Genomic DNA, 15,521 nt, shown 5'->3' with positions numbered 1-15,521 from the left:
ACTGAAAATCAAATGCGTTTGCATAACTAAACCAATCATCACTAGATTATTTTATTTTAAATTTTAAATGAATATTAGGATAAATAGATAGATATATCATAATAAATGTTTCTAAAATGAACCTCTTCCAAACAATAACTAAATTGAAATCTAAAGGCAAAATTATAATCAATGTTCTTATATATTATTTCTAGAAGATTACAGTCGCGATAACGTTTTATATGTATTTTTTGGAATATTATAAATTATTTTCAATTTTCTATAATGAAATATAGAAGAAAAATTAAATAAGTTATAACATATACCAAATTTTCATAATTATACTATTGATGTAAAAACTATATATATAACATTAGTTAGAAGTAATTACATTTTCATTTGTAGCACGGATCATCATCTAGTATTCTTAAATGGCTGCAATATTAATTACAACCAAAAGCCTACAAACAACATCGATTTAAAATATTTTAGAGGTTGAATTTATATTTGGGGACTTTAATTTATTATTAGGGTAGGAAAACTTCAAGATTTTATATGAATTATTTTGTAAAAATAACAAAATTGAAAATTATTATTTTTGTGCAAAATAAAATCAATTATTTATATTGGATGTATTTAATGTATAATAAATATTATAATTCTCCTTTACATTATGAACTAGCTTTTTTCTCGTGCATTGGGCGGGTTCATTTTCATATATCTTTGTATCATTTTTATCGTGATTGTTTATATTTTTAAATATGAATTATCTTATACAAAATAATAATAATTTTTAACTTTTCATTTTAATATAAATAATAATCTTCAATAAATTTTTTTATATTTTTTTTATTAAATTAATATGCATAACATTTTCAAATTAACCGTCACTATAAATTTACTATATATGTTAATTTTCGTAAATAGAATATAAATTTGTATTTTTAAAAGATTGTTTAGAATATCCTTATCCTTATCTTTTATTTTTATTTTTATTTTTTTATCAATTAATAGCACTATGTTATAAACTTGTTCTTTTATAGGATATATCATGATATATAATTTTAGAAATTCTATATATCATCAAAAAAATGTGTAGCCTTTATAGTTTATATCATTTGGTGTTTTTTTATATATATGTTCATTTTTAACACACGCGCGCGCGTGCGCGCGCACACACACACATATATATATATATATCATTTCTTATAACAATTATTCTGATTTTTGAAACATATACTTGCTCTTTAACACAATAAAATATGTTGATAGTTAATTTGAAGTTTCATTTGATAATCAATTGATAAAATTAGACTAATTCCTAATGGTTCGATAAACATTTTTTAGCTTATGGTTTCAATGCATAATATATTTATCTAAACGATCAATATATAATATGCATATTTTTATAGATATTCAAACAAATTTGTAATGTACTTTTTAAATACAAAATCTGATGACATTCTTATTTCAAATATATAATTTTTTATATTATGATAAGTTCACATATTACAATAATTTTACCCTTATAATAAAATATGCTCGAAGTTAATTTGAAGTTTCATTCTATAATCATTTAATAAAATTAGACTAATTTTCAATGGTTCTACAAATATTTTCCAACTAATGGTCTCAATGCATTATATATTTATCTAATAATTGTATAATATACATATTACTATAGATATTCATACAAAGCTGTTACATATTTTTTAATACGAAATTTGATGACAATATTTATTTATTTTTATTTTTTATATTACCATAATTTCACATATTATAATAATTTCACCCTTATGATAATAAAAATTAGGTTCATATCTAATTAAATAATTAATTGCTAGTATACTTAATTGTCACTTAATTTTTGAATCGGGCCTTTTCTAATAAGCCGAGAAAATATTGGGTTTTCATAATTAGACTTGATTTGATTAAATCAATTATGTCAATTTTTAATATATTATTTAAATATTTTTTCTATTAATGAGATAGCATTTATTATAATATATATACTAGTATTCAATCCCGTGTGTTGCACGGTTTTGTATTCATATATTTATATTTTTTACAAATAATAATTATCACAATTTAAGATATTAATTTACTTATTATTATTATTGTTATTATTATTATTATTGAAGATAAAAGTTATCGATAATCAATTTTCAAAATAATTTTCAATAGAGTTGCATGAATGCTCTTGAATGATGCAATTATAATTTTATAATTAATTTTCTTATTATGTCTTGTGAATTTATTTAATTTCTTTCACAATATCGGTTTGTGTTTTTAGATATATATATATTTTTATTTTATAATTTTTTATTCGTTTATATTACTTTTCAAATTTACGAAATCTCTCTTCTGGATAAAGATTTTTATTATTCTATATAATATCATATTTTCAATATACATAACCTTCTTTCATGGGTAAGGATTGTTATTGTTCTATATATAATGAGACATTATATATGTATATTTCATACACGTGTATTAACTCTATTTTTTAGATATACTATTAACAAATTTCTTACTATTTTAGAATTTATTGAAAGATAATTTCTATGATTCATGATTCTTATTTTTAATACATTAAACTTTACTTTTCAATATGCTTGTGCATATACATGTTTAGTTTTTATGGTAAGTTATATATATGCTTCATTAATTTTCATTAAAATATCAAAATTTTATAATCAATTTCTATAAGTTAAGCTCAATTTTTATAATGCCGCGTTACATTAACTGTTTATACACATTTATCACTTATATATAATTGAAAAATTACAACAAGAATTTTCTCTCGATTGTATTTAGTAAGAGATTTATGTACATTTAATTGCATGTATTAAATACTTTTAATTATTATCTTTGTTTTTAAAATTTTTTCAATATTATTTTATTTTTCTTATAATTATTATATAGTGAGTCGGAGATTTAGATACGCTAATTGCATTTATTAAAAATTTAATTATTATCTTTGTTTTAAAATTTTCTTTTTCCATATTTTTAAAATTTTACATTTCAATATGCCCATACAAATATATGTTTAGTGTTTATATTAAATTATATATATGCTTCATTAATTTTCGTAAGAATATCAAAATTTTTAAATCAACTTCTATAAGCTAGGCTCACTTTTCATAATGTCGTGTTAAATTAATTGTTTATATACATTTATCACTTATATATAATTGAAGTATTACAACAAAAAATTTCTCTTAATTGTATTTAGTAAGAGATTTATATACATTTAATTGCACTTATTAAATACTTTTAATTATTATCTTTGTTTTAAATTTTTTTCAAGATTCTTTTAATTATTATAAGAGAGCAGGAGATATAGATACATTAATTGCATTTATTAAAAATATTTAATTATTATCTTTGTTCATTAATTTTCTTTTTCCATATTTTTAAAATTTTACTCTTCAATATGCTTGTACATATACATATTTAGTTTTTATGATAAATTATATATATGCTTCACTAATTTTCAAAAGAATATCAAATTTTTTATAACAATTTCTATAAGCTAGGCTCAATTTTAATAATATCGCGGTAAGATAACTATTTATATATATTCATCACTTATATATAATTAAAATATTACAACAAAAATTTTCTCTTTATTGTATTTAGTAAGGGATTTATTTACATTCAATTGTATTTATTAATACTTTTAATTATTATATTTATTTTTTAATTTTTTCCATATTCATATCATTTTCTTATAATTATTATATAGTAATCCAGAGATTTAAATACATTAATCGCATTTTCTAAAAATATTTAATTATTATCTTTTTTCATTTTTTTTCCTAAGCATTTATTATGCATGGGTAAATTTTAGTTATACATAGATATGGATTATAGATAGATTATAGATATTATTTACAATGAAGTGATCGTATATATATATTTTGGGTGAAAATATCGTATAATATATTTTCTCAGGCTGTGTTGCGGCAACCGATGGGCCGTAGCTTCCCGCGCCCTCTGCTGACCTTTTTTCAATTTTTTTCCACCCAGTCGTAAATCACAGCCTTCACAGGATGAATCACTCGGCCAATCACCGGCCAGAAAAACTGAAAGTGGCTGTTTTAACCATCATCAATGAATCGCGTTGCGTGGATCGTTTTGACCCTCACGCTCTCTCCTCAGTGGGTCCCATCCACCTCTTAACCCTCCTCCTCTCTCTCTCTCTCTCTCTATCAAACTCCAATCTCTACGCTGCTTCCTTCTGCCGGACTTCATTTCGGCTCGCAGAAGCTCACGGCCATGGAAGAAGTGTCCACCGGGGCGCTCGTACCGGCGGTGAAGCCCGAGCCAGTCTCTTCATCCGCCGCAGTGGCAGAGCACTCCAGCGGAGCCACCGCCACCACGATCGCCGCGGCCTTCGCGGTCGGCCCGCCCTCCTCTGCCTCCGAGCTCGACAAGGACTTCCTCTGCCCAATCTGCATGCAGATCATCAAGGACGCGTTCCTCACCTCTTGTGGACACAGCTTCTGCTACATGTGCATCATCACTCACCTCAGGAACAAGAATGATTGTCCCTGCTGTGGTCATTCCCTCACCAGCAATCAAATTTTCCCCAATTTCATGCTCGACAAGGTGCGTCCTCCTTGATTTGCAGCTCAATTTTTCTTTTCGACGAGCTTTAGTGGACTTGGGTTCTGGAGTGCCTGTGGCGACGATTATGCCTATCGAAATATGCCTGGGATATGGGATTATATTGCGCTCTTTGTTATACACATGCATGGAAATTCAAGCAAGCCCGTCAGCGCATACTGCTTGGATCCGTTTCTTTTGAAGTGTCATGAGCTCATAGATCTCCGAAAGTGTATAACAGAGATTAATGCGCCTGAACTCCATATGTTATGTATCGAAACTTTGATGCTAAATGCTAAATCTATTTGCTGGTGCTGTTTATTGCTCAACATACTCGCTGAAATGTTCAAACCCCGTCGACAATTTGATTGGCACCCCAATGGTTTGATTGAATGATTTGCTCAATGTTCTTCGTGGCTTCTCTATACTGCTTTTGTAGCTGTTGAAGAAGACTTCTGCTCGGCAAATAGCAAAAACTGCATCTCCGGTAGAACACTTTCGCGTGGCACTGCAGCAGGTTAGTTCTAACACGATGGTCCTTTCATTAAAGTTTTCATCAACAGTTTAATAGTTGTGTCATTGCTTCTGTGAGAATGTCAATTTTAGAGTGTTCGATGGTTGCCTGGCAATGCTCAGTAGTGTTCAAGCAAAGAATTGGTCGACGAGCATGATTTCTTGTTTCTTCTTCTTTTTTTGGTTGGATTAATACAATTCCTCTGTTTCACTATAAAATTCTGAACTAGCTATTATGAAATCCTTCTTTTACACCTCACGGGGCATTTATAAAGAATGATGCTTATTATTACTGAGAAAAACTTTAGAGTATTCCTAGAGAAATTTGAGGGGACTGTATTGTAGTCTCAAGCATTAGCCACCAAAGCCTCAATTTGGCTGAAACTTTTTCTCTGTGTATATTGATTTGGCATTTATTGGTTTCGTGTTCTGGTTTGTAATGAGATGCTTCCATTTGATTTCAGCCTTCATTTCTCTTCATGTAAGATAGTTTGAAAAACCTCCTGTTTTGAATTGATGAATCTTCTAATGTCTTGCTGCATAATAAATGGCGGTTTATCCCAAACTGCGTTACAAAGTTAATCATAATTTCTATTTATATAAGCATAAGCTCTATACACTTCTCAGGGATGTGAAGTGTCGATCAAGGAGCTAGACACCCTCCTCGTGCTTCTTGCTGAGAAGAAAAGAAAAATGGAGCAAGAAGAAGCTGAGAGGAATATGCAGATTCTGCTGGACTTCTTACATTGCTTGAGGAAGCAAAAAGTTGATGAGCTAAATGAGGTATGCTGTTATGGGCTTGAATATATATATATATATATTTGTGGTTGTTGCCATTCCATTTGTTTTTGTAATTAGCTACCTGAATCTTCTAATTTTTAAAATATCCTTCAAATCTATGAACACTTGACTAATGAACCAGTTGTTTGCGGAACTAAATCATCTTAGGTATACACATGTCAATGCTTGCTAATGTCATTGTGAAAGTTTGATTTTTCAAGTTCAACACTTTTATGGCTCCAGAAAGAACCAATTTGTTTGTCGACTTTTAGTCGATTTGTTGTAGTACGTGGATCAGTGAAAGATCCCAATGAGAATTTCCCTTAAATTGAAACATTTTTAAGGCATTGTTTTCCCCCTGCTATTGCAGATTCAAAATGATCTTCAGTACATAAAAGAGGACATCAATGCAGTGGAGAGACATAGGATAGATTTGTATCGAGCTAGGGATAGGTACTCTGTGAAGCTGCGGATGCTGGGAGATGATCCAACAGTGAGAAAACCATGGCCTTCATTATTAGAGAAGAGCACTAGTGGTTTCATGTCAAGCCCTATTTCTGGACGTGGAAGTTTGTCTTCTGAGAATCTGCAGAACAAGAAAGTGGATAGTAAAGGTCAGGCAAGCTCCCATGGACTTCAGAGGAAAGATGCTCACAGTGGCTCAGATTCACAACCTATTAATCAATCAAGTTTGGCCATATTGAGAAAAAAACGTGTCCATGCACAGGTAGGGAACTTTACTTTTGTTGGTGATATTCTTTTTATTTTGTTCCATATAAGCAAATAAAATAACATTATATGATTAAAGAGCTCATCCATAGTTATCTTCAACGGAAAATTTCTAGGACTAGTGGTTGAGTCTCCAGCGCTCACAAATCGCATCAGTGTTTTTTTTTTGATGAGTACATCGGTGTAATTTCCAATAACAATCCACAGGAATTTACTTTGGGTGTTATAAGGATGTCCAGGCTTAATTTCAGGAGGGAATATCATATGTTCTTGGATTGGCTAAAGTTGCAAAGAAGAGGTGTATGTTTATTTTAAGCTTATATTAAGCTAATAGATTTTTTAAGCTTATATTAAGCTAATAGATTATTATGCATATCTTTAGTTCTTACTGCTCAGACTGTGATTTCTCCAATCATTGCACAAATTTATGTGTATTTTGTCCTTTGATATGTTGATAAACACTTTACATTCGGTATGAAGATTCTCTTTGAAGCTGTCGATGTGGTTGTAGTTAGTACAATCCTATTCAAATTACTTAAACCTGTGGGATTGCTCAACGCTCAACTTGTTAATATGTTCAGCATTCCAGACTTTTGTTTGATGTTTTGCTGCTACTCAATTTCAGTTCAATGATCTTCAAGAGTGTTATTTGCAAAAGAGACGTCAATTGGCAAATCAACCACATGTCCAGGAGGACTGGGATAAAAATGTTATACATAGAGAGGGTTATAATGCTGGTCTATCTCATTTTCAGTCCGTACTTAGCACCTTCACCAGATACAGGTATGTCAAGACATTGTTCTTCAGTACATGGTTGTGCTATGAGCTTCGCCACCCCTTTTTTCCAGTTGCTTCACATGCATGAAATCTTGGCGCATTGGAACAGTCGATTGAGGGTTATTGCTGAACTTAGACATGAGGATTTATTCCACTCCGCCAACATAGTGTCGAGGTTAGTTTGCTATGCTCCCATTTAATTGACTACAGACCATTACAATTCAGAGTTGTGATAATAAATTAGATTTCCCCCTTTGGACTGCTCATGCAACAATTATGCGGCTATTTGCATGGTGTCTAGTGAAAGTGTATTTTATGCTTTAGAAGAAGAATTTTCTACTTTCTGGGTCTGTTTCTTAAGAATGTCGTCAACACCACTGTATTATTATGAGCATATATAAGTGACCAGATGCTGCGCTTGTCCGTGACAAATGAACAGCCAGAAATAAGAAAACACATTGTCTGTAGATATAGATTAATACAGTAAATTGCCTTGACGCCTTGAAAATCAGAATGGTGTGCTATATGTTAAAATTGGGGGGAAAAATTGAAATAAACTATGTATATTAGAAATTTACAATGGTTGAGTGCATTCTGGTAGTCAGCATAAGTTAGTTAATCATTGAAATATTTTACTTGAATGGAATTGGAGGTAACGATTTTTTGTAGCAGTTTGGCATGCCATATAGGCTGCAAATGGGATTGCTTTGGTTGAATGTTACCTGCATCCCGAACCTTGAGTTTTCTGTACATCCCTCTCATAATCTGCATGAAATTTGACAAACTGGCTCCTTTGTTGCAGCATAGAATTTGACCGGGACGATGAGTTCTTTGCTACTGCTGGAGTTTCAAGGCGCATAAAAGTTTTTGACTTCTCCTCGGTTAGGTTTTATTAAATTTTGACCTGACTCATGCTGTTCATTCTTTTGTAACTTAGATATGCTACATAACAGAGCCTGTAAGGCTATTCAATATAATAGAGAGATCATGAAAAACTACAGACATCCTGTGCATTGTTCTCCCTTGGGCACAATACAGGGGCTCATTATTGCCTGAATTCTTGCTTATCAAGAAGATTGGACAATACAGAAGACTTGATGTTTGTTGGATTCATGAAATCGTTTAAACTGTGTGTTATCAGCATCTCGTCTGACTCTGAAAAACATGAATGGAAAGAAAACGTTCTTATGACCAGAATGATAAGTTGGGGCATCTTTTGGTCCCTGAATGGGGCAAATGATTGAGATAGCCTTTGTCTGGAAAGTATGTTTATTGCTGCATTTAAGATCTCCTTAGAAGATTCATTGCTGGCAGGGTGTGATATCTCTTCTTAAGTTTTTGGTTTCAGTGAATGTTAATATTTCTCTTGGTTTTTGTTTAGGTTGTCAACGAGCCAACTGATGTTCATTGTCCAATTGGTGAGATGTCCACAAGGTCCAAACTTAGTTGCTTGAGCTGGAATAAGTATGCAAAAAATCATATTGCGAGTAGTGACTATGAGGGAATAGTAACTGTTTGGGATGTGGACACACGACAGGTAATAGCTGGGCCTTTTTGTTGGTATAGGATCCTGTATAGCTCAGACATGTTTTCTTATGCTTCCACTTTTTTGCTGCCATGTCTTCTTCTTAGAGCTGTGGGATTTTATTTACCGTGACTTTCATGTTCTCTTTGCAGAGTCTGATGGAGTATGAAGAACATGAAAAACGTGCTTGGAGCGTGGATTTCTCGAGGACAGAACCATCAATGCTTGTATCTGGAAGTGATGACTGTAAGGTATGGTTTATGCATTTCAGAAACGATGTTTTTCCATGCAATGGTTGATTCATGACTTCATTGTTTTTCTTCATATTCAGCTTTCCTCTGTCATTAGTGAGGCAGGTTGATATTTTATGAAGCTGGAGTCATTGCCTGGTTGACTTAATATGCTTTCATTTTCAATTTTGCAAACAGGTCAAAGTATGGTGTACCAGAGAAGAAGCTAGTGTACTTAACATCGACATGAAGGCGAATATATGTTGTGTCAAGTATAATCCTGGATCAAGCCATTATATTGCGGTAATTTTCTCTTCACACAGATTCTCTAATGCTGACATTATTTTGGGTGTAAACTAGATCAGCTTTGACCTCTTAACCAAGATGAATTGTTATTAAAACTTGGAATATATTGTTGTATCTATCCCGTGTTTAAATCAATGGCTGGTTAATTCATTCAATGTTACCTTTGTCATGGGGAACAAGCTATGATAATAATGGTGCTGCAAAAGGTTGTCTTGACCATGTCAATTTGCTTTTTTAGTTATCGGCGTGCATATGCAGTAGATGCAGCCATTGTTTACCATTTCTTAATACAAAGATAAAGTGATTATCTGTGTGTAAAAATGGTGTGATTAAATTCACTTGCTGCAAATGCATCTTAATTCTTAATGTAATCAAAAGAGAGAGAGAGAGAGAGAGAGAGAGAAAGAGAAACACACACATATTCTCAGGAGGTTGCAACTAAGTGCTAACTTTATCAGTTAAATATTTTCTTGGCTCAATTTGAGTTTCCTCTTCATCCCAGGTTGGTTCAGCAGATCACCACATTCATTATTATGATTTGCGGAATGTTAGCCAACCGCTCCATGTCTTCAGTGGGCACAGGAAAGCTGTTTCATATGTGAAGTTCTTGTCAAATAATGAGCTTGCTTCTGCATCCACTGACAGCACTTTGCGTCTGTGGGATGTGAAGGAAAATTTACCTGTGAGTAATATGCTTAACTAATAATTGAGCCTGTTCACGCATCTCCAAGTATCATATTTTTTCCTTTGGCATCACTGTGCATTTGGACCTTGTTCTGTGATTGAGGCCAAATTATCAAGATAACCCACTATGATATTGCAGCACAATACCTATAGATCTGGCACCGCAGTCCTTTCACCCATTGAAAAGTTGTCTATGGAATATGGACTGGGTGAACAGAATTTTACCAACTTTTTGTTTATGATTCAGTAAAGATGGTGCTAGGAAGCTAGACTGCTCTCTATCTGAGCTGATTCATGCACATTGTCATGCCTCGACAAAAACATGATATGCTGTCTGACATGATCCTCTCAAACATTGGGAACTTTTTGTGATCTGTTTGATTTAGAATTTAGATGATTTCCTATCCTATCACGCCCTTTGTTGGGATAACATCAAGGAAAGCCCACCTGAGTGATATGCACTGTGTTTTGTGATCTTTGCCCATCCTCCTCTCCTGACCTCTGTCATGTTCGACACTTGATGACATTTAGCTGAGAAAGACCTGATCTTTGCAGGTTCAAACCTTTAAAGGCCACACAAATGAGAAGAATTTTGTGGGTCTGACAGTAAACAGCGAATATATTGCCTGTGGGAGTGAAACCAACGAGGTTTATGTCTACCACAAGGTGAGCCGTTCTTCAATCCTTGAATTCCTTCTTGTATAAAGCTGAAATGAAAAAGAAAGGAAGAAAGAAACTATAAGCATTGGCTTCAAAACATGCAGGAAATATCGAAGCCTGTGACTTGGCACAGATTTGGTTCTCCTGATCCTGACGACCCGGATGACGATGCGGGTTCTTACTTTATCAGTGCTGTGTGCTGGAAGAGTCATAGCCCCACCATGCTAACTGCTAACAGCCAGGGAACGATCAAAGTATTAGTTCTCGCTGCGTGAATAACAATGGGAAAGAGGAAGAACAATACCAAATAAGGAAATGAAGATAGGTAGATACTAAGCTGAAGTCTATTTCTAGGTGTAGTCTGTTGCTATTCTTCTGGTTGCGGTTCTCTGTTGATCAGTGTAAATATTAATATCGTCAATACTCAGCCTTGTTCTGCTAAATTATGAGTGAGGATGTCGATATTTTAGATTAATTCAGGTCACAGTTCGTGTTATTAATGTTGTCTGAATTGACTACGCCCATTCCATCCCCCGAAGTTGTGGGGATCATATTCATGATACAAAGCCTTCGAGCTTCTGGTCTTCGCTTTTTTTTTTTTAATTGGTAGCTTCGGATGCATGTATTATGGGATGACTGGAAACGCGATTCTATTTCATTATCCCGTTGTCTGAACAGTTGATAACAGAATCTACTCTTTTCTATTATTTTCGCGGCTGCCTCCAAGTTGTTCGAGAATTCCGAAATACTGGCGATGAGTTTCCTCGACCCGACCCAACGTCTTAGACGGGCCTATTTGAAACCGAATATATGATGGGCCCGAGGGAGCCTTTTCTCTTCTCATAGAGAGTTTGAAGTGACGTCAGTGGATGGCAACGTCCTGTGCTTCTCGGAGTTATGCCTGAAAAGGGCTTTTATGTTCTCAGTATCATAAAGTCAGCGATTATGTCCAAGTCCAACGAGTTTCCTTCTTCAGTCGGTTAACGTGACATATCTTTGAGCCCCTTAAAACCTTTTCTGGTTATACGAGAAGCTCATAGACCGAGCTAACCGACATAGATAGAGGACTAAAAAATTAAAGAGGTCCTAGTTGAGAGCAGATGCTCTTGTGACATATCCATTCGTCTTTCAAGTCCATTGATTACTGCTTTATCCTCGTTAGCCCGGTTATAACCATGTAATTAATCGCTTGATTCTTTAAATGTCGAGAACTGCAAGTATATATTATTAGTTCTGCAGAATGCAATCGCAAGGCCTATAGAAGCTTTCTTCGACCATCTTATATTATATTAAGTCTCTCCAGAGTGTATCATTTCCATAGCTGAGAATGGCACTTTCTCAAATTCTTCAATTTCAGTAGAAAATGAAACAGTTTCTGTGATATTGAATAAATAGTAACTAGAGAACATAGAGAACCCTAGCTAGCCTGGCTACTCCAATGCTCTTAACTCCACTTACGGCGGAATATATGTGCTCATCACATCCACAAATGTACATGAGAAAGCTAGCTAGCTAGTGTCAATTCTTCTACTAATTATTAGTGAGCATATATACATCACCATCGGCATCGATTTACCTTATTGTTTGTTCAACGAAGAAAACATAAATCTTCATTGGTTCAGCATATACATACATACATATGTATATATATTTATCCTTTGCTCTTAATTGCTACAAAATGATTTCATTTGTGAGTGAACATACAAGGACATATGTGTCCGGAAAAATATAGTTTCTCCAACGTTGCCAGAGTACATTTAATTAGCTTCTCTTACACTAAAGGTTCATGCCCCTACTTTAAAATCTAAGACAAGCGTTGAGCAGTCCAAAAAGATAGGAAGGAATTAACACTTGATCAGTTAATAAATCAGAAGTCACGATCCACTAAAAATACTGTGAAGCTAGCTCAATAGAACCATGGGATGTGAACTCGTATTATTTGCATGCATGCATGCATACATGAGACACGGATCCTTTTTTACATGGTTTTATACGTATAGACGCATATGTTTGTAATATTGCTAGCATAGAAGCGAGATTTTTCACATATGAATAAAAAAACATGCACAATCCATGAAGGATTAGAGGAATACATTACCTAATTAATTAGGTTTAAGAGAGAGATAGATTAGAAAGGAGGCCCTCGTTTAACCCGGTGAGACCGACTTCAATTCTGAACTTCTCGAAGAGCATATCAGGTAATCGCGACCGGAGGGGAGACTGCCTCGGACTTGCAAGGTCAAGAAAACCTGAATGAGCTTCTTGAGGTTTGGAGAAGGACGACCGGGTAGGTAGAGGAACAAGCTCAGGAGGGATAGCGCCCATGACGATTCACGCAAAAAACATCATCATTATTGTCAACATCTTCGTCTCTCCATGTACATCATCCCTGATACCGCGAAGTTGATGGACGAACAGTGCCATGACGAAATGGAACGACAAACACAAGAAGCTCTTTGCTCTCTCTCTCTCTCTCTCTCTCTCCCCAGAGAGAGAGAGAGAGAGAGAGAGACTGTTATCTAGCTAGGGTTTCTCTTTTCCACTTCTTTCTACTTGTGTGTTTGTGGAGAGAGAGAGAGAGAGAGAGAGTTAGGTATAAAATAAAATATAAAATAGGGCCAAAGAGAGGGTATAATCGGGCTGTTGGGTTCAGTGATGAAATGGGAACATGGAGGAGGAGGATGAGGTGATACGTCGTTTTCGACCAAACGGAGGGAGGGAGGGAAGGAGACAGAAAAAGTTGAATGATGAGAAACTTTTGTTATGAGTATGCTCTCTGATCTGCTCCCCCACTCCACCCCCCCCTTATTTATAAGTCTTTGTTGGCTTCTCCTCTACATCTTCGGCCATGGACCCCAATCCTCGGCGGAGACTGATGATTCTCACTCGAACATTGTCTTCGAGAAGTGATTTCAGTGCATTTTAAAGTCCTATATATGAATCAATGATTTATGTTTCTGAGACTATATAGTTGATGAATTTTACTTATAAACCCTTGATAATTAGTTACGATAATGGGTCAGTGAGATCCGAATGAATTTTTTGAAAGGAAAAGTTTCGACGCTCGAACTATCGAGTGATACCCACTTCAATAAAGTCTATGAGGGTTTTACCTAGGTCAAGTGGCTAGCAGTTTGCGCTCATTCTATTTCTAGCTAGACTTGGAAATTCACTAGGTCAAGTAGGTTTCAGTGAGACTGCGGTTTTATTTAGCGCCTAACGGTGAGATTAATCCCTGTTTTTAATTGTTCTAATTAATCCAAAGAAGAAAAAATGTTTTCAATCGATGTTGCTTGGAACCACATATATGCATGTAGGATACCGAAACCAAGTTCGAGGTTCTATACTAGTTTCAGGTTCGATTGTTGATTATGTATTATTGATCATATTGATTCAGATGCTTTACAAACATTCTGTTGCCAAAATCTGGCAGTGTGTGGAAACACAAAACCAAGGACGAGAGATTTTGTGAACCCTCATAACACATATAATTAATCGGGTGATTCAAAAGAAGAAGAAGATAGAGAGAATATGGAAAAAGGAGAAAGAAGCAGTGGCATTTATTTCTCCTTCCTAGCAAAACGTGCAGCAGAAGGGATTGACCGTGAAAATTCACCTCTGCTGATCTCCTCCAGTATCAATATATCATCATCATCATCACGATATATGTATTTTTCAATATATATATATTCATTACCAATTTACCATTGAGAAAAAAAATAAAAATAATATATATATATATATATATCTATAGTCCCTGAACTCTGAATTCTTTTATTTAAGTCATTTCTTAATTCTTCCAAATTTTGATCTTTGTCAACAGGGTCCCCAAATTTAGAAATATATATATATATCGTGTTTAGTTTACACAAGAAATCTTGTCAAATCGAATGGCACAAACCTTCGAACCTTCATCAATCGACACTTGAGAAACATCCAATAACGAGGTATGCACTAGTTGCTTTATAATATACAGGGTTAGTAATGTTCGCCCTAGATATCATGCTCAGAGTGATAATCAATCAACCCAAAGTTACATTCCTTGTATATGGTGGTTGATATATACCATGAGCGCCATTTATAATAGTGGTGGATGGACAACTCAACCGATCAATGCGTGTTTAAATAGGTAGGGACCTTGGTTACAAGCAACATATGCATGCAGGGGCGCCTGGGCTGCGTACAGTCTACAAATTTCCAAGGACTTGTGTGTGTGTGGAAGGAGAAGGCATTATATATAACGATCGTACAACGTGAAACCGTGTCATCAGACACATAAGAAAAATCAACATAAAATGACAGAAACCCCAAGGAAATTAGCTACAACTGGGTCTTCCCTACACAGACTGATCTCCCAATTAATGGCTGTTCCTTTTGCCTCCAGCCATGATAATATATATATATATATATATATATACATAAATTAGAAGATTTCATCTCATGCCCGAGAACACGAAAACAGAAGAAGAGTTAAGAGAGAGAGAGAAGGAAGAAGAAGAACAAGACATCATCATAATACTCATGTCTTATGTAATAACTCGACATGTGCAGTCACTGAGTCATCTCTCTCTCTCTAAGTGCAGAGTATTGTGAGGTCAATCTCAGACGGTAAGTGGTCCTTACCCCTTCGTTTAATTGAAGCATTAATTTTTTTTCGGTGTAAATCATAATATCCGGAAAGCTCAATTGAGTCTCGACTAATCTAATCGAGTCAGGTCGGTTCACTA

General features: G+C 34.2%; 1 protein-coding gene across 1 annotated transcript; it reads left to right on the top strand.

Annotated features, from left to right (window-relative positions):
* Positions 1-4,180: 4,180 nt before the first annotated feature.
* Positions 4,181-11,394, top strand: LOC116196427 (E3 ubiquitin-protein ligase COP1). Its single transcript, XM_031526137.1, has 13 exons — positions 4,181-4,593; positions 5,030-5,107; positions 5,731-5,886; positions 6,254-6,610; positions 7,238-7,395; positions 7,499-7,564; positions 8,192-8,270; positions 8,771-8,926; positions 9,067-9,165; positions 9,343-9,447; positions 9,953-10,132; positions 10,690-10,800; positions 10,899-11,394. Exons 1-13 carry the CDS (start codon positions 4,261-4,263, stop codon positions 11,067-11,069), a joined length of 2,049 nt encoding a protein of 682 aa, XP_031381997.1. The 5' UTR covers positions 4,181-4,260; the 3' UTR covers positions 11,070-11,394.
* The last annotated feature ends 4,127 nt before the right edge of the window (positions 11,395-15,521 follow it).

The sequence above is a fragment of the Punica granatum genome, chromosome 2 (genome assembly GCF_007655135.1).
Source record: "Punica granatum isolate Tunisia-2019 chromosome 2, ASM765513v2, whole genome shotgun sequence".
Lineage (NCBI taxonomy): Eukaryota > Viridiplantae > Streptophyta > Magnoliopsida > Myrtales > Lythraceae > Punica > Punica granatum.
The sequence above is the reverse complement of the archived record's forward strand: the minus strand, read 5'-3'. Positions and strand labels throughout refer to the sequence as shown.